The sequence below is a fragment of the Callospermophilus lateralis genome, chromosome 4, assembly GCF_048772815.1.
Source record: "Callospermophilus lateralis isolate mCalLat2 chromosome 4, mCalLat2.hap1, whole genome shotgun sequence".
Lineage (NCBI taxonomy): Eukaryota > Metazoa > Chordata > Mammalia > Rodentia > Sciuridae > Callospermophilus > Callospermophilus lateralis.
The window spans coordinates 88613514-88633758 of NC_135308.1; the positions used below are offsets into that span (position 1 = coordinate 88613514).

Sequence of the window (20245 nt, forward strand, 5' to 3'; positions counted from 1 at the left end):
TGTTGTTCCATGATATCCTGGCTTTGAGGGTCTGGGTTGAAAAACCTGCTGAGATAAGAATTGGTCTCCCTTGATATGTGATCTGATTCCTCTCTCTTGCAGCTTTAAGCTTCTATCCTTATTCTGTATGATAGGCATTTTTATTATAATGTGTCTTGGTGTAGATCTGTTGTAATTTTGTACATTTGGTGTCCTATAAGCCTCTTGTATTTGGTTTTCCAATTTGTTCTTCATGCTTGGAAAATTTTCTGATATTATCTCATTGAAGAAATTGTGCATTCCTTTGGTTCAAAACTCTGTGCCTTCCTCTATTCCAATAACTCTTAGATTTGGTCTTTTGATGCTGTCCCATAATTCATGGTTTCTAACTATCTTTACTGTGTGATTGACTTTATTTTCCAGGTTGTATACTTTGTCTTCATTATCTGATGTTCTTTCTTCCAAGTGATATAGTCTGCTGGTTATGCTTTCTATTGAGTTTTTTAATTTGATTTATTATATCCTTCATTTCAAGGATTTTGACTGTTTTTTTTTTCAGAGTTTCTCTCTCTCTCTTGAAGTAATCTTTTGCTACTTGTATTTGCTCTCTTATCTCATTGTTGGAGTGATCAATTTTTACCTGTATTTGCTCTTTTAGGTCACTCTTTAATTCACAGATCATTTTAATTATGAACCTTCTAAACTCCTTCTCTGAAATTTCATCAATTTCACTATCCATGGGGTTCTGTTATTATAGTGTTTTGGCTTGTTTGGGGCACTTTCCTCCCTTATTTTTTCATGTTGTCTGTGTGTCTTCCTTTCTTGCAGTGTGGATCTGAGATATTACAGTTTCTTCCCTATATTCTTGTAGTACCTGTGTAGATTGTCTGTACCTCACCTTGATGTTGGGCTTCCAGACCCTGCTGGTGTCCCTCAATGAATGCTACTGCATCCTGGATCTGGGTCATGTGCAAGTTGGTGTGGGTGAACCTGGGCCACTGGGCTTGACCTTCTACTGGGCTTGACATCCTGCAGTAGTCTGCTGGTCAGAAGGAGCAATCCTGCACCAGAGGCTAGGCTCTGGCGGTTGTCTGCCCTGCCAGAGAAGAGGGGGCCCAGGTCTGTTGTGGGCCTGGGGCCTGCACAGGCCGGTGTGGGTAGATCTCAGTACATTAACTTTTGACCTTAGAAAAATACTTAGCTAACCTTAACTATGTTGATTATAATCAACTTAATTTTATGTATAAATTTCCTAAGATTTATATTTCACAAACCCTCTGCAACTTAGACACTCAACAACCTGTTTCCATTCTAGATTTGTTCTGTCTCTCCTTTTTCCATCTTGGACTTTAGGACAAGTATCCTTTTTGATTCCAAAAACATTTTCTTTAACTTTCCTTACAAAAATATATCTCCATACCTATAACTTTTTATAGCTATTTTTCCTACTTGCTGGTTTTTCTCCCTTAACCTTTTGAAACAATCTTTACAAAATTCCTTCTTTTCTCCCCAATAAGATGAAATACATTATTCTATCTATATTTTTAATTAAAATTCCATTAAATGTTTTGTATTTTTGCATATAGAATTATATCCGTTAATTAGAATTTTAACTCTTAGTAATCTTTTTAGTGAAGACCCACAAAAATCAAAGTTTTTTTTCCATATGTCGACAATTTATAAAAATCTATTTTTTTTAATTACTCCAATCTATATATTTTTTTCTTATAGAATTTTAAAGGCCAAGAATACCGATTTTACATTTAGCAATTGATTTTTCAGTATTTTAACTTAAAAATGATAGATGTGTTCTTCTAACACATATGTAAATGTTTATTCCATTTATATCAAATATAATTTATCCTTTTTTAACAACTACTTTTAGGTTACCCACAAAGACCAAGATATCAGACAAGCATAGCTAATATTTTAAGCCATTTTTTCCTGCTCAAAAGCAATAAACATTTTACTGTAAACATCTTAACAGAGACAAATTCAATCCCAATTACCTAGTAACCTAGGCCAAAATTGTGTTAATAATTTTAAAGGTATCTTTACTTTTGTCTTATTAACAAATTTAAATTAGCTCAATTAGTAAAAATTTACTCAAATCACATGAACTAAGTTGTGTATTTCTATCCTTTAAGTATCTGAGTGTTCATTTATTTATTAGCCAATTTAAATCATGTGGAGAGAACACACAATATACACATATATACAAACATACATAAAATTGAAAACAAAGATTTTATCAACATACTCTAAAAACCAAACTAACAGACAAAAGAACACATGAAACAATCACACTAAATCAGACTGTACTTTCATGTAAAAAGGGCATGGTATAGGGCTGGGTATAGGGCTCAGTCAATGGTAGGCCAACTCCATTACTCCAGGCCTCAGGTGAGGCAGGTGAATGCGCATGGTGGAAGAAAGCTGCTCAGTTCACAGCATCCATTAAGCAGAGGGTTGGGTAAGGGGATCAGGGAACAATATAGTTCCCAAGGGCACACTCCCAAAGGAGTCACTTCATTCAAATTGGCCCTGCTTCCTACCATGGCCACCGCCTCTCCATACTCCAATTAGCTATGAGTCCATCAATGGGTCAACCCTCTGGTGATGTCAGAGCCGTCATGATCCAATCACTTCCCCAAAGCTCCTCTGAACCTTTCTACCCTGTGTCCCCCAGTAATCTTTGGGGGACATTCCAAATCCAAACTTTAGTGATTAATCCCTGAACCCCACATTGTAGTGTGGGAGAATATTCAGGATTCCAAAAGTAGTCAGCTTTGAAGTTCCAGGTTGATACTAAAAATATTTGGTGGGAAAAAAAAATTGATGAATAGAATAAAAAGGGTAAAAGAATACAGACAGGTGGAAGAAAGATGTAAGAATGATGGGGAAAAGGAGAGAAGTGTAAAGTAAGCTGCATCTGTATACACATATGGTTGAAACTGGAATTAGATTAGAAATTTACTCAGAGGCTAATTAATGCTAATTAGAGGCTAATTAGTGGTAGAGCACTTGCCTAGCAAGTGTGAGGCACTAGGTTCAATCCCCCGCACCACCTAAATAAACTAAACAAAATAAAGGTATTAAAAAACAAGATCATGGTATGCCATAATAATTAATTATCTTTTTATCATGTATCTTTTTATCATGATTTATAGCTATCAAAAACCAGACAGACAAAATTATCCATATAGGACACAAACATAGAATTGGCACTTTCCATTTTTATGCCAATCACAACAGAGATCTCCCCAAACTGACCAGGTTTGTCTGTGTACCTTTCAATAGGCATGGCAAAGTTAGATTCCAAACTTCCCGGTCAGACAAAAAGCATAAGCCCAAATTGGTTCAAAACAACCCAAATTTTCTCAAAAGAGCCCCTTCTTCCCAAATTGGTTCAAAATAAACCAAATTGCTCAAAATATCCCAAAGAACAAGGAAAAAGAAGGACAAGACCCAATGTACACTGTCAGGGAGAACTTACCAGAGGTCAGACTTCAGGGCCCATAGAGTTCAAAGCTCATTTCTCTGCTTCACCAAGTAAAAAGCATCCATCCTAAGTGGGAAGAAATGGAGAGACCCCCCCCCCCCCAATGAATGTAATTTTAGCAGCTGAACTGATCCCTCTTTTTCTGTCCTCTTCATTCCAGGGCTGTTAGCTCCAAGTGGCTAATGAACAAACTGCATGCTTTCTCCTGGCTGGGCTCACCAAAGCTGCTACTACAGTCCTAGGCCAGGGGCCTCACTCTGGGGATCTAGTAAATCAGATCTGGTCACTTGCTCCCAAAACCAACAGAAATGGTAATGGTAAAGGTACAAAAGGAATTTCATTCAGTGTTACTACTCAGGGAAGGCAATGGGACCCTATGGATCAAGAACTCTGAAGGGTGCGGCTATGTTGTAAAGTTCCCTTTGTGTTTTTCACTATTACCTCTTCTGCTTAGTTTTTAGGGTGAGTGGTTGAACCTGATTTGCTGGATCCCCAAAGTCAGGTTTCTGGCCTATGACTCTGGTGGCAAGAAAAGCTTTGAGAAGAAAGTGAAGAGAAATAAACCTTCCCTCTTCGTAGTTAGGTAAAGTTTAAATTGCCTGAGAGTCTGGGTTTTGAGAATAGGTAGCACGGGACTTTTTAATTATGAGAGAATGATGGAAAAGCTCTAGGTCCTAATAAACTCAAATGGGGCAACTCACTGAATGGTCATATAACACAGAACACCTGGAGTCTGATTGGAACCCAGGTCATACATCTCAAAAGCTGTAAATCCTTAACTATAAATCATTAACAACTTTATGAAATTTCATAGTTCTTTTTCAATCAACTAGCTGAATAAGTTAAATACTCTTAAACATTTCTAAAACCAACTTAGAAAAGAATGGGAAGTTAGGTTTTGATCTAGTACTTTCAAAGGTAGGGATAACTATCAGGAGAAGATGTAAGGCAATATCTAAGCAAATTAAGGAAGATAACAGAAGAAGTAAAATAGCTTTCTTTCCCTCAGTTTTCCCAGATGAATTCTGAACTCCCTAACTCTCTTACTAACTTCTACAATCTCCTGTATTTCCCATGCTCATTTCCACCAGCAAGCCTTTGATCCTTGAGATTTCTTATCTGGTTTGCCACACTGTTCTTATGGTATCCAATTGCTACTGGGCCTTTGAGGTTCGGAGTAAGTTCCACCTATTCTATGAAGCTTTCCTTGTCAACTCCTCCCACTATTCTTTTCCACCACTAATTATACACCATAATTCTCAGCAACACATTGGTCTTATTTGACTCCTCAGAAACAGTCACCAGTTCATGTGTCCTTCACTCCTAAGCTTCCAGCCAGGAGTTAAAAGGAAGCTGATGTTCCATCTTTTCTGCTCCTCTGATGCTTCTCAGCACTAAGTCTATCCTATTTCTTGGAACCCAGTTTTCTCTGTGTTCACCCCTTGCCCTACCCCTCAAAGACCCCTATTGCTGCCCTCCCTGAAGATTTCATGTTTCAAAGCTATGTAAATCTCACTTTTATCCCATCCCACATCCAACCTACCTTTATAATGAAATGAACACTACGGTGAGACACACTATGAGCCTTTTCTTAAGGCTCTTCCCTAAAGTTTGTAGCAGAAATTTCTAAAAGTTAAGGCCAATTTGGGAGGCTTATTTTATCACTACACCTTTCCGAGGAAGGCCAGTCATCAAAATGGAAAGAGGAAAGAGAATGTGGGCTCACCTTCCATTTGCCTTTGTGAGAAGAGTTTCCTACTGCTTTGCTTCCTTCTCATCTTCACCTATCTCCCTCTATTTCCTCTGGAAGCCTGGATTCCAGGGTCTGAACTCCATAAAGAGGGGGAAAGCTATAATATACAAGAGGATCTTATCCCTGGATAATGAATTGAAAAGTCTTCAGGAGAACTTCAGGGCAGTCTTATGCTCCATCCACTTCCTAATTTATTCGTCACATTCTTGTTCAACACCATTACTAACTGAACAAGGGGGAGGGGGACTGATCCCTGATATTAAGGAGTTTATGGTGATTGTGGGGTTGGGTAGTAGATAGTTAAAATGTAAGTCTAGATGAGGGGAATGACACGGTGCTATTGGAATACATAGAGAGGACAACTAGTTCAATCTTGAGGATATTAAATACAACTACTTAGGGAAAGTGATGGCATGATTGAAGGGAAAGTGAGAAACAAGAAACAGGTACATGAGAAATTAAGGATGGAGAAAAGGCAGATATACACACTAGAGTTTATTTGTCAGAGTTGACAAATAAAAGCCATCTCTGCATAGGAGAGAGAGGCCCCGAGATGTTTGGGTATTCAGCTTTTGTGAGGTAGGGGTTTAGAGTTGTAGTTGTGGTGCTATGGGATAGGCTTGGTGGTGCTTGCGTCAGAGGTAGGCAGGTGGAGAATAACATGGGATTGGCTTAGGTCTATGGCACCATGGGGCTTTCCGGAGCAAAGGGGTGGTGTCCTTCTGGGATTGGCTTAGGGTTATCATGGGGTTTGTCACTAATGAAATGGGGGGAATTTGGGTAAGAGGAATTACAGGAAAGCGAAACTTTCCTCATAAGATGGCAGTTAACATTTAAGATGGAAGTTCTTACGTTAAATCAATACCCTATAATGATGAAACCAAAGTCAATGAGGAATTAGCTAGGGGAAAGAAGATGAGGAAAGTGTACAAGCTTTCCTCAAGAAACTCTTCCTGAAGAAAGAAAATGGCTTATCTTGGAAAATGAAAATGTAGTTCAATCTAAAGGGAATACAGAATCGCATGTGAAAATAAGCTGGAGAAGTGAGACTCAATGTAAATGGGCTTAAAATACTATTTCCTTCTGAAAATGCTTTAACTAAACAAGAAATAAAAACTGGAATCACATATCCAACTGCTTACTATTTAACTTAGTAAACTGAAGCACAGTGACTATTATGGGTATCAGTAAATATCTGTAATTATAGACAGTAGATTTTCCTGATATATAAAATGGTTATTCTTAATAGTTTAAAGAATTAAAGGGCATCAGTTTTACAATTAACCATTGGAGAAATAGTATCTTAATGATACAACATAACTTATCTGGTAATATTACACAAGACTAGAAAGGTAACAAAGAAATAGTAGTGAATAAAGTAAATACTGTATGGTAAAAGTAGCTTAAAATAACAGCCATTTCTCCAAATGAACACCACAAAAAAAGGGTGTTAACGGTAAAAACAAGATATTGTTACTTTTAGCACTCACACATTCTATTATTTATTGGGAACCTGAAAGAAACGTTCATTTTCAGACCAGATAACAAACAACACTATATATATTACTGGAATTTTTAACTGCACTGAAAAAAAATTGAAAATGGAAATGCTAACTTCTTAGAGAACAATTCAATAGTATTGCATTGCCTTGTCATGAAGAATGTTTGTGCTTCCACAGAAAAAAACCTCCGGTTGTTAGGTGATGGGTGGCACCCAAGGTTTCCTCAAATGCTTCAGTTTCATCATCTACAAAATGTGAGCTGTGGGCTAGCATGTGGATACGCAAAGGCTCCTCCTATCACTGAGTTTAAAATGGGAGTCTCTATCAGTTCTTGCAGAAAAAGAATAATGACAACTTCAAAGCAATTCATCTTTCGATGACAGAAACCAATCTTCTTTCTTTTTAAATCTTCTCTTTATCGAACCTTTGTGGAAAAACTAAATTCCGGAGTAGTAAAAGTAACACTAAACTCTGGAAACCATGTGATGTCTTGCTGCTTCTAAAGCACGACCAGCGGCAGATACGCACAAAGAGCAAGTATGAACTTCCAGGCACCCGTAGGTCAGAGTCTCCAGATCAGGGGCCGGAAGTGAGTGCCGACAGAGGCTTCCTTTCCGCGAACGCGAATTCCCGAAGTTCCCTTACTAACTTCAGGAAATCCTTGAGAGTTCGAGGACATGGAGGCAGCGTGCCCTCCCGTGAGGACTGGCAAGTTCGTGGTGGTGGGAGGCGGCATCGCGGGCGTCACGTGTGCCGAGCAGGTGCGGCGGGTGAGCGGGCGGCTCCGCCTCTTCCCCCCCTCTCTCGAGACCCCTCCCTGGCGGTTCTTCGAGTCCAGCTTTCGCCACGCCCTTTACCCCCGCGCCTTCTGGGTTCCCACAAGTTAAACTCTGCGTGGTAAATTCCACAGACAATCCTCAGTACCTCGCAAGGGTCGTCTCGAGGCCAGAGATGAGTGGGAAGCAAATTATTAGCCGAGAAACCAAACCTAGCTGAACCAGGCTCTGGTCCCCGTGATGCCGGGAAAAGAGGGCTTTGTATTTGGACAGAAAATTTCAGCCTGCTTTTTAAGTTGTCTTAGCTGGTTACATTTAATTGCCAGACAGGTGCCAACTCCTTAGTATATTGTAACTAATGGATAAAGAAACCCTTAAATAAATATCTTGAACTTTGAATTCCCCAAATAGGAGAGATTTCATCTCTGGTGATGTTTTTTGTAAAACAACCAGCAGGGATTAAATATAACTAGAGAATTATTTTCTGATTATAATGAGTAACTGAACCATATATATTTATATACCTGTGTGTATTTCAAAAAAAGATGATTTTGATGATACAAAGTAATCACTGAAATAAAATCACTCCATTGTGTTAACTGTTAAATCTTAGGAACACTTCTGGAATTGATAGGGAGTGAATTAAAAGAAGAGGTATATTTTTTTCAAAGATGGCTTTTTAGCTCAGTATCAAAGAATGAGTGAAAGTCATCAGATGATATTCCAAAGGAAGGCAAGGTTATAATCTGCTGTGGAAAAGCATGACGCCATTTGGAAGCAGCAAAGCTCAGTGCACATGATGTTTGGGGTGTTGGCCAGAGATTAAAGCATGAGGTTTGGCAAAGACCAGATCATAAAGGATCTTATAAATCATGCTAAGAATTTAGAGAAAAACTGGTGGCAGTGCTGCAGGCCTGTAATCCCAGCAGCTGGGGAGGCAGAGGCAGGAGAATCCCAAGTTCAAAGCTAGTCTCAGCAATGGGGAGACAATAAGCAACTCAGTGAGACCCTGTCTCTAAATAAAATACAAGAAAGGGCTGGAGATGTGCCTCAGTGGTGGAGTGCCCCTGAGTTCAATTCCCAGTACTCCCCTCCCCACCCCACCCCTCAAAAATTTAGAATTTACAAGTAGTCAGGTGATGGTAAGCAGTGGAGTGCAGTGATCAAAAAAAGATCTTGAAAGATGATTTAGTTATAGTGTATTTGGGGCAGTGGCAACTGATTAATGCCGTTCTTTTTTTTTTTTTCAGTAGTATAAAGAAGCTGTGGGTATCTGATGTAGCAATGTAAATAGAGAGGAGATGAATTACAGAATATACACAAGAAAGAAAGATGGAGAGATTTTTGTCAAATACGATAGAAAATTCAAATAAGGAGAAACTAAGGATCCCATAGATTTTAAGGATTATATAGATTGGTGAAGTTGAGGAAATAGATTTTGACATATAAATGGTTTAAGTTCAAAGTGAGGAAAAGAGCTTGTAGCTAAAGGAAAATAATTGAACAATAGCAAGTTAAGTCTAAATTTTGTTAAAGCTAGTATTAAAATAACTGTGTTTTCTCAGAATATGAACTGGTCAAAATGAGGAAATAGAAGGTCCAAAGCACTTAGGAAAGATGCTAAGTAATATTGACAGTTCAATTTTTTTCCCATAGAAGATGAATGAAAATATTTTAAAATAAATGGGAATTAATTTTACTCTTAGTCAGGTTTATTGTCATCTATATAGCTTTAAAATGGTATACAAAATAGTTTAAAGAATACTTCTTTATATTTTCTTGCTCAGGAATTCTTTGTTAATGTTTAATGTAAATGATACTCATTTTATCAATATAAGAGTTTAACATTCCTTATTCACTGCCTTATAAATATGAACAGGACCCAGAATAACAAAAACCTTTAGATGACCTTTAGATGAGAAATAATTCAGTTTTTAATTTCACTAGTTAATAACATTATTAAAACTGTATTATCCCCTCACACACACACACATCATTTTTATAGCAAGACCTAAAGTTATTTACCATGTTTCTCTTTTTCCAAAAATAAGTTGGCGATTAACTTTCCATCAGAAGATATTCTCCTGGTAACAGCTTCTCCTGTTATTAAAGCAGTTACAAATTTCAAGCAGGTAAGAAATTTGTATAACTTTTTTAGTATTAATTTGAAAAAAAAACTAAAGTAATAAGTGTAGTAGTTAGAATTGGTTTTTCTTTTTTAAAATTGATGAGAAATAATTGTACATATATATGATGTCTTTTTAATATATATTTAGTTGTTGATAGACCTTTATTTTATGTATTTATATGTGGTGCTAAGAATTGAACCCAGTATTTCACCCATGCCAGGCAAGCGCTCTACCCTGAGCCCCAGCCCCAGCCTCACCATCATGTTTTGATGAATGTATATACAGTGTGGGATGACTAAATCAAATTATTTAACTCACTGTCATTTTTTTATGATGAGAACAGTTAAAATATATCTTTAGCAAATTCCAAATGTGCAATATATTATTATTAATTTTACTGATCAGGATTTGCAACAGATCTCTTGAAATTATTCTTCCTAACTGAAGATTTGTTTCCTTGATCAAGATCACCATAATGCCTCTACTCCCCAGTCTTCAGTAAACACAATTAGTTTCCACATATAAGTGAGATCATATGGTATGGCTTTCTATTACGCTTATTTCACTAGCATAATGTCCTCCAGGCTTATCCATATTGTCATCTGACAGGATTTCTTCCTTTTTAAAAGCTGAATAGTATTTTCATTGTGCGTAAGTAGCACATTGCCTGTATCTGCTTATCCAATGATGAACACTTAGGTTGCTTTCATACTTTGATTGTTGTGAATAATGCTGCAGTGAACATAGAAGGACAAATATCACTAGGAGGTGCTGATTTAATTTCTTTTGTAGATATACTTTCTAGTGGATTGCTATATCATATGTCACTTCTATTTTTTAATTTTTTGAATAACCTTATTATTTTCCATCAGGCTATACTAATTTACACTTCTGCCAGCATTGTATCAGGGTTTCCTTTTCTCCATATCCTCACCAACACTTTTTATCTTTTGGATAGAAGCCATCCTAACAGGTGTGAAGTAATAATCTCATTTGGGTTTTGATTTTCATTTCCAAAATTAGTGATTTTGAGTACTTTTTTATATATGTTATCTATTTTTATGTCTTCTTTGGAGAAATGGCTGTTCAGGTCTTTTGACCATTTTTAAAATCAGGTTATTAGTTTTCTTACTATGAGTTATTTGGATTCCTGATATATTTTATTTATTAATGCCTTATCACATACATATGGTTTGAAGATATTTTTGACACTCTATAGATTATCTCTTCATCCTGTTGTTTTCTTTTCTGTGCAGAAACTTTTTAGTTTGATATAATTCCATTTGTTTATTTGTAATTTTTTGACTATGCTTTGAGATCATACCCAAAAATTCCTTCCCCTGATTATATCATGGAGATTTTTTCCCCCTATTATTTCTTCTCTTAGTTGTATAGTTTCAATGTTTACCCTAAAGGCTTTGATCTATTTTGACTCAGTTTTTGTGTATGGTGTGAAGTGAGGGTATAATTTTATTTTCTGCATGGGATGTCAGTTTGCCCAGTATCGTTTATTGAAAAAAAGTTGTCCTCTTCTCATTTTGTATTCTTAGCACATTTGTTGAAAATCAGTTAACCATAAGTTTGTGGATTTATTTCTGGGCTATTGTGTTCCATTGATCTATTTATCTGTTTTTATACCAGTATGATGCTATTTTGATTACTGCTCTTTTATGATATAACTTCAGATCAGATAGTTTGATGACTCCAGCTTTATTCTTTCTTGCTCAAGATTCCTCAAGCTGTTTTGGATCTTTTCTTGTCCTACATGAATTTTAGGATTGTGTCTCTATTTCTATAAAAATGTCAATCAAATTTTGGTAGCGATTGTTGAATTCATAGATGGCTTTGGGTAGTATAGACATTTTTAACAACACTAATTCTGCCATTCCATGAACATGAAATATTTTTTGTTTATGTAAGGTTTTTTAATTTCTTTCATCAATTTCATGGTTTTTAATATACGTGTGTGTGTATGTGTATATATCTTTGACTTTGTTAAGTTTATTACTAAAGTTGTTTTTAATTTTAAAGTTATTGTAAATGGGATTGTTTCTTGATTTTTTTCCAGATAGTTTATTATTAGTGTAAAGAAATAGTACTATTTTTATATAGTGATTTTCATATATTGCAACTTTAATGAATATTCTTGTTTCAGTTTTTTGGTGGATTCTTTAAGATGTTCTCTGTGTAAGATCATTTTATTTGCAAACAGTCAGTTTAGCATCTTTCCAAATTTAAGATGCCTTTTAAAACCTTGCCTAATTTTTGTGGCTAGGACTAATAGTACCATGGTGAATTGCAACAGTGAAAGTGAGTATTCTTGTCTTATTTCTCATCTTTCGCCATTGACATCAGTTGTGGGCTTGTCACATATGTATGTTGTGTTTTGTGTATTTCTGTACCTAATTTGTTGATAGTTTTCATCATCAAAGGATGTTGAATTTTGTCAAATGCTTTTTTCTATGTATGAAGTAATCATATGGATTTTTGTCCTTCATTCTGTTAATGTGTTGTATCACATTTACTGATTAGTGTATGTTGAAACATTCTTACATTCCAAGAATAAATTTCATTTGATCATAGTAAAGAATACTTTTAATGTACTGTTGAATTTTATTTGCTAGGATTTTCTTGAGGATTTTTCTATTGATGTGCATCAGGATATTGGCCTATAATTTTCTGTTCTTGTAACTGTCCTTGTCTGGCTTTCATATTGGATAATGTTGATCTTGCAAAATGAGTTTGGAAGTTTTCTGTCCAAGTTTTTGGAAGAATTAGAGACATGTTGGTTTTTAGTCCTTAAAATATTTGTGAAATTCAGCAAAGAAGCCGTTAGGTCCCCTGCACTTTTCTTTGATGGGAGATTTTTCATTGCTGATTCAATCATTTTCTATTTCTTCATGATTTTTTCTTAGTAGGTTGTATGTGTCTAAAAATATTTATCTACTCCTAGGTTGTCCAGTTTGTTGGTGGGTCAATTATTTATATAATAGTGTCTTTTGATCCTCTGTATTTACAGGTATCAGTTATAAGGCCTCCTATTTTATTTCATATTTTTTATTTGAGCTTTCTCTCTCTTTTTAGTCTAGCTAAAGGTTTGTCAGTTCTGCATATGTTTTATAATTAAAAGCCAACTTTTAGTTTTGTTGATATTTTTCATTATTCTCCTAGTCTCTGTTTATTTTTTTTCTTGTTCTTTTTTCTGCTCTGATTCTTATTAGTTCCTGAAATCTCCCAATTTCAGGCTTAGTTTGTTCTTGTTTTTCTCTTTCCTTTTTTAATTTTATTTTTAAATTTTTGTTAGTTCTAATTAGTTATACATGACATCAGAATGCATTTCAACTCATTGTACACAAATGGAGCACAACTTTTCATTTCTCTGGTTGTACATAATGTAGAGTCATACCATTTGTGCAATCATACATGTTCCTAGGGTAATGATGTCCTTCTTATTCCACCATCTTTCCTACCCCCATAACCCCTTCCCTCTCCTCATTCCCCTCTGCCCAAACCAAAGTTCCTCCATTCTTCCCATGCCCCCCCCCCCATTTTGGATCACCATCTACTTATCAGAGAAAACATTTGGCCTTTGGTTTTTTGAGATTGGGTTATTTACTTAGAATGATATTCTCCAGTTCTATCCATTTACCAGCAAATGCCATCATTTCATTTTTCTTTAAGGCTCGATAATATTCCATTGTGCTTATATAAATAACACAGTTTCTTTATCCATTCATCTACTGCAGGGCATCTAGATTGGTTCCACAGTTTAGCTATTGTGAATTGAGCTGCTATAAACATTGATGTGGCTCTGTCACTGTAATATCCTGATTTTAAGTCCTTTGGTTATAATCTCTAGGATATAAAAAGAACTCAAAAAATTTAACACCAAAAAACCCCCGAATAATCCAGTCAGTAAATGGGCTAAGGAAGTGAACAGATGCTTCTCAGAAGAAGATATACAATCGATTGACAAATATATGAAAAAATTTTCAACATCTTTAGTAATTATATAAATGCAAATAAAAATTATTCTTAAGATTTAATCTCACTCCAGTCAGAATGGCAGTTATCAAGAATACAAGCAACAGTAAGTGTTGGTGAGGATGTGAGGGAAAGGTACACTCATACATGCTCGTGGGACTGCAAATTGGTGCGGCCATTCTGAAAGCAGTATGGAGATACCTTACAAAACTTGCAATGAAACCACCATTTGACCCAGCTATCCACTTCTCCATCTATACCCAAAGGACTTTCTCTTTTCTTTGGGCATTACATTGATCTTCTCTGACCTTGTGTTTCTTTAAGAGCATGCTAATTTTTCAAAATTCCTTCTGTTACTGATTTTTAGTTTCTTACTGTTGTAGTTGGAAAAGATGCTTGATAAAGTTGTAGTCTTTCTATTTTGTGGCCTATCTTTTGATCTATCCTGTAGAATGTTCTGCATGCATTTGAGAATATGTACTGTTTTGCTATTGGATAAAATGTTCTGTATATGTCAATTAGATCCATTTGATGTAGTTCACTTCAGTATTTTCTTATTGATTTCTATCTAAGTAATCTATCTGCTACTGTGAAAGTGATGTTGAAGAGGCCTACTATTTTTGTATTGCAGTCTCTTTCTTCAGCCCTCAATATCTGCAATGAAATGATGCCAGAATCTTCCACGTATTCTGAAGTTCTTTATATAATAAAATGGTATAATAGTTTCATGTAACCGATGTATACTCTCCTATATACTTTATATCATCTCTAGATTATTTATAATACCTAATAACAATGTAAACGGTTGTTTCAGTGTATTTCTTCAGGAATAATGAGAAGAAAAAGTCTTTATATGTACATAACAGAGTTTTTTTTAAAATATATTTTCTGTTGGCAATCAGTTAGACCCACATATGTGGAACCTGTGGATACAGAGGGCCAACTATATTTGCTTTATAAATTTAAGTGCTCCAGTTGGGGAAACACACACACACACACACACACACACACAAAATATTGTTATAGCCTGGTGAATTGACTATTATTAAATAATTACTTTTGTCTTGTTTTCGGTTTTTGACTTAAAGTTTATTTTATCTAAGTATAGCTCCTCCTATCCTATCTCTTGCTTGCCATTTGCTTGAAATCTTTTTTTATCCTTTCACTTTAAATCTATGAGTCCTTATAGGTGCAGTGAGTCTCTTATAGGCAGCATATATTTGGGTCTTTGTTTAAATTAAAGCCACTCAAAAAAAAATTTTTTTTTGAGAGTTTAGCCTATTTTATTTTCAAGTTAATATCGACAAGTAAGGATTTACTGCTGCCATTTTGATAATTGTTTTCTGGCTGTTTTATAGATCTTCTTCCTTTCTTTTTGTCGTCCTTTGTGATTAGATGATTTTTTTCTAATGACATGATATAATTGAACTAGTATTGTTCAAATTACCAGTGCATGATGTTACAAGAACCATTCAAAATGCAGGCGAGGCCAGTGGATTTCAGAATAAGAGAGTGTGAAAAATAATATGATATGGTTTCAAATTCTACATTGCAGCTCATCAAAAAACATCACTTGATGCTTTTGTGTATCACCATAAAAGAATCTATTATCTGAAAATGCAACATATTTGTATAAAGCCTAATTATCTTTATGTATGTCAACTCTGGTTTGAACTTTGGCAACTTATTACAACAGTCTGAGATAGAGAAAGAATGTAGACAGCAGTTTGAATACAGAAGCAGAAGAGAAGCCATCTTCTATTAAGCCAGACATTAATGAGATTTTCAAAAAAACAGTGTATTTTTCTCAATTTGTTTTGGAAAATATGGTCATTTTTCATTTAAAAATATATCATTTTAACAAGTATTAGATTTATTATGCTTGCTTTTACATGAATTAAGAAATACTTAGAAATTTTTTCAGCTTTAATTTCTAATGTGGCAAATATTGATCTGTGTGATTCATACAAACAAAAATTCTTTGAGGTTCTCAATAATTTGTAAGTATATAAAGAAAATAAAAATATTTTTTGAGACCAAAAAGTATAAGAATACATAGGCCATATAGTGTAGGATTTCCAGGCATTGTTTAAAGAGCAGCTGAGGTCAAATTCCAATCCTCAAGATTGTTTTGTTCCTGCACAGCAAACTAGGTAAGAACTAGAAAAACTAGGTAGTTTAATTTATGATGGGTTTTCAGGATAATTAATGGTTAAGGATAAAATAGCAAAGAAGTAAAGGGTTAGGACAAAAGATGAAATGATCCACTTTAGAATCTTAGCTGGATAGGAAAAATAGTGAGTTTGAGAGAATGTTGATCTTCAAGAACTGTAAAGAAGAATACAAAGAATAGGTCACAATAAGGTTAGCTGGTATATAGAATAAAAAAGATAGAAGAATAAAGAAATAGATAAGATGCTGGTTTAAACTATGGAAAAGTAAATACTGTTAGCTGTCTTTTTATAAGCCAAGAAACTAACACTCAGAAGTGTCAGAACTGATGTTTGAGTTCAAGTCTAAAAATACAGAGAGAGCCTCGTCCTCTTTTCACTGTTTATAATGCATGTATTAATCAATTTTTCCATTACTGTGACAAATACCTGAGATAATCAACTTAAAAGTAAGAAATATTTGTTTTTGTCTCAGTTTCAGATGTCTCAGTCCATTGCCAGTGTTTCTAGGCCTGTAGTAAACTAGAACATCATGGTGGAAAGCATGTGCTAAAGTACAGCTCTTCACCTCATAGAAGCTGAGAAGCAAAGAAAAGGGGATAGAATCTAAATATCCTCTTCAAGGCATGCCCCTGATTATCTGACTTCCTTCCACTAGGCTCCACCTCCTAAAAATTCCACCACCTCCCTATTATGCCGCAGGCTGGGACCAAACCTTTAGCATGTGGGCCTTTGGGAGACATGTAAGATCCAAACCATAACAATGCAGTTGACCAACTTCTTGTTTTAAGAACATGAAGTAATTGTGTATTTTAAAAATGAAAGTATTTTATTAATATTCTTAAAACAAAACATCTTTTTAAAAATATATTTTTTTTTTCTTTTTACCTTTCAATCTAATAAAGGTTTCTAAAATTTTGGAAGAATTTGATGTTGAAGAACAACCAAGTACCATGTTAGAAAATCGCTTCCCCAACATTAAGGTTTTAGAATCTGGAGTAAAGCAACTGAAGAGTGAAGAACATGTAAGATACTTTCATTAAAAGTTATTTTTCTACTGTTAAATCTTGGTGAGGTTTTGACTGTCTTCTTTTTACCCCACTTCCATTGCACCATCATTTAAATCCCTAAAATGTAAAGTTTAGAGGCATTTATTTCCATTATTAAAAAATTTACACTTTTGGCCAGGTGTGGTGGCACACACCTGGATTTCCAGTTACTCAGAAGGCTAAGGCAGGACAATTGCAAGTTCAAAAGAGCAATCTGGGCAACTTAGTGAGACCCTGACTCAAAAAATAAAAAGAGCTAGGAATGTAGCTCAGCGGTAAAGCACCAAAGGGTTTGATCTTATGTACTGCAAAGATTAAATTTAAAAAAGAAAGAAAAGTAATACTTTTGAAGATTTTGTTGTAATTATATAGTGAGTGTGTCGTTTCAGTTTCTACATTTCAAATTTCATTACTGTTTATAAAATGTTTTTGAAGTACTGCATTAGATACAAGGATATACTAGGAATAATACAAGCTTAGCTCCTCTAAGCTGTCAGTATCATAGGGAATATAGACATGCCTACTATGTATCATATGCAGTATAGACATGCCTATTATGTATGTAAAAAAAAAATCCTAAAAATACTGTTGAAGCTCTGATACTAGGTATTTAGAAAACTTCACAGAGGGAGTAATATATTTGAGCTAGGTTTTAAAAGATGGGTGAGGGTTTTTCAGGTAGAAAAGGACATTCTAGGAAGAGTAAATCAATGTTCAAAGAGCCAAAAGAAGGAAAAAGAGGCTAAAAAATAGTGTGGATGTTAAAGGACTTAGGATGTGAGTAAATAAAAGAAAATGGCAATCAAGGCTGGATTGTGAAGAGCTTTTTATATCATGGCAAGAAGTTGAATTTATTTTATATTCGGTCAAAATTGTAAAAGTAGAAAAATTTTAAATAATTTTTAGTAAGACATATCTACAATAATGTCCAAGATGAACTGAGGTGGAGCCAAGTACTGGTAGCCAACAACCATATTAATAGGCAATTGCACTCATACAAAATGATGTAAGTCCTGAGTTAAGACAGGGACCAGGTAGCTAGAAAACATGTCCCAAATTTAAGAGATATTTCTACTATGTATTCAGCAGGACTCAGTAACCCCTTGCACATGAGAATAAGTAAGGCAGTCTCAAGAAAGGATGTTGTCAGATGATTGAAAATATCCTCAGAAGAACTTTAGGCAAATAGTAAATGCAGCTTGTAGCTATTTAAGCTATAAAATGGGTGAAATGCAAATAATTCCATATAAAGAAAGTTAGGAATACTGAGTTTTAGGAGAAAAAAAATTTTAAAAACGAATTCTAAAATTGAAGTAAGTTTCTAATACATTTAATGGTAGTACATATTCCAGATAACATCCATGTCAAGTTGTTTTGCAAATTGAGTGGATTCTCAAAAACAAGAATTTATATATTAGTGCCTCCCACTACTATTTGAAAAGTATTATACGTGTGATACATATCTGCATTCTTATCCATCATCCTGTTCATTCTTTAGTGAATTAGAAATAGTGTTTTATTTTCATGTCTACTTCCAAAAATTTAGCAGTAGCTAATGAAAAATGTTTTTGTGGTGCTTGTTTTTATAGTAGCTAAATGTGAATTATTTTTCAAGTTTGATCGGTGGCTACAATATAATATTATATTTTATTATTTTTAAAATTTTGAGACAGGGCCTCACTAAATTGCTTAGGGCCTTGACAAGTTGCTGAGGCTGGCCTTGAACTTGGGATCCTCCTATCTCAGCCTCCCAGTATAAATTCTATTTCTGTAAGATAAAACTCTAACCAGATTATCTGAAGGAAGACTTGTATAATATTTCCATATGGATTATATTTGGTTGGATTGTGGTTTTATGTGTTTATGCAGATGAAGAGTTAAATTGGGTAATAAATGTCTTCATGGGTAATAAATATTTGAATGATTTGCCAAGTTTTATAAATTAAATGTATAGCACAAATGAAAACCTCCAAAGTCAAGCATTTCTCATAATAGTATGCACTTATGTCTGCTTTCTAACCTCCTAGAATTACATTTTCATTCAGTACTAAGGAAAAAAAACAGTGAATCTTTAATACGTATTTTTAGACTCACTGATATTATGAAAAATTAATATAAAAAACTTCAAAGCCAATGCATGCAAAATTGAGGTTAACATGTTTTTCAATTGTATTAAAATGTAATCTCTTAAAACATTTAGTTTGCTAAAAGTTATTATTATTGTATTTAAGCAATTTTTTAGCACATCTAATATTTTTAGATTAAAAAGACACATTATAACCTCCTATACCACATATTCCTTTCCTGAACCCATATCAGATATTAAGGTATGATAGGATTAGAATCACTAGATATTACAGTAACTTCCACTGGGAATAAAAGAATTTTCAACATGACCTATTCCCATGATAAAAAACTGATCAAAATGCTCAGTTTTAAAGTTCTTTATCAAGTTTAGTTTTTAATCTGAGGTCAACCTACCTTTCCAGACATTACGAGAGTCCCTGAAATTTTATTGCAGAACTTGTGTGGATGTACTTTTTTAAAAAGTCCAGAGGCAAGAGAATGATTTTCATCAGATCTTCAAAATGATTTATGACACTAAACTGATTAGAAATCACTTAATTAGAGAATATAGGCTTATGCTTAGTTTTGTAATTGCTATAACTAAGAATTGAGTGCCACCAAGAGGCAACCATATTATGTTATTTTTTTCTTTTGTCTTATTAACGTTTTAATTTTTAAGTGAAATTGTACCCATGTATGTTTCTCTTCTTCCTTTCATTGCTGTGTGTACTTACAGTGCATATTCACAGAAGATGGCAGTCAGCATGTGTACAAAAAACTCTGTCTGTGTGCTGGAGCTAAACCAAAATTGATATGTGAAGGAAATCCTTATGTATTAGGAATTCGTGATACAGACAGTGCTCAGGTAATATTTTAAGGTTGGGTCATAGGAAGGGAACTTGAAGTTTCCTTAGACTTTTCAAAATCTGAACCATAGTGTTCCATGTATAATGTTAAATTTTAAATTTATTAGGGCAGAAGGAAGATTTCTCATAAACCAGAATGATTATAATGTTTTATTATTGCCAACTTTAGTTTGTTTTTTGTTGATAATTTATCTTATGTTTTAGTTCAGTCGAATGTCCTATATTTGTTTGGCTATCACATAGTTTAGATATAGTGCCTGTGCTGAATGGTATAGCTTACATTGCACACATATCAATTACTCCAGTTTGGGAACATTTGATTTGCAACCTAAACAATGTAACAATCTTTTTTCCAAAAAGGTATTGCATATCTTAAATTTGTGATCTTATTGCTCAGCAAAAAAAAATTAATATTCATAATTTCTTTGGTATGAAATCATGGAACTGATAAAGGTTTATGGCTTGGT

The 20245-nt window shown here is 34.6% G+C and overlaps 1 protein-coding gene across 2 annotated transcripts in view; it reads left to right on the top strand.

The window, feature by feature from the left end:
• The first annotated feature begins 7348 nt into the window (after window positions 1-7348).
• The window catches only part of Pyroxd1 (pyridine nucleotide-disulphide oxidoreductase domain 1), a 28484-nt gene continuing 15587 nt past the window's right edge, over window positions 7349-20245 (top strand). The window contains exons 1-4 of one of the 2 annotated variants that reach the window (XM_076854169.1): window positions 7349-7497; window positions 9564-9644; window positions 16702-16821; window positions 19649-19777. In XM_076854169.1, the coding sequence (XP_076710284.1) occupies window positions 7414-7497; window positions 9564-9644; window positions 16702-16821; window positions 19649-19777 (414 nt within the window). In that variant the 5' untranslated portion in view covers window positions 7349-7413. The remainder of the gene's footprint in view (window positions 7498-9563; window positions 9645-16701; window positions 16822-19648; window positions 19778-20245) is intronic. The other variant, XM_076854170.1, reaches the window with a different exon arrangement.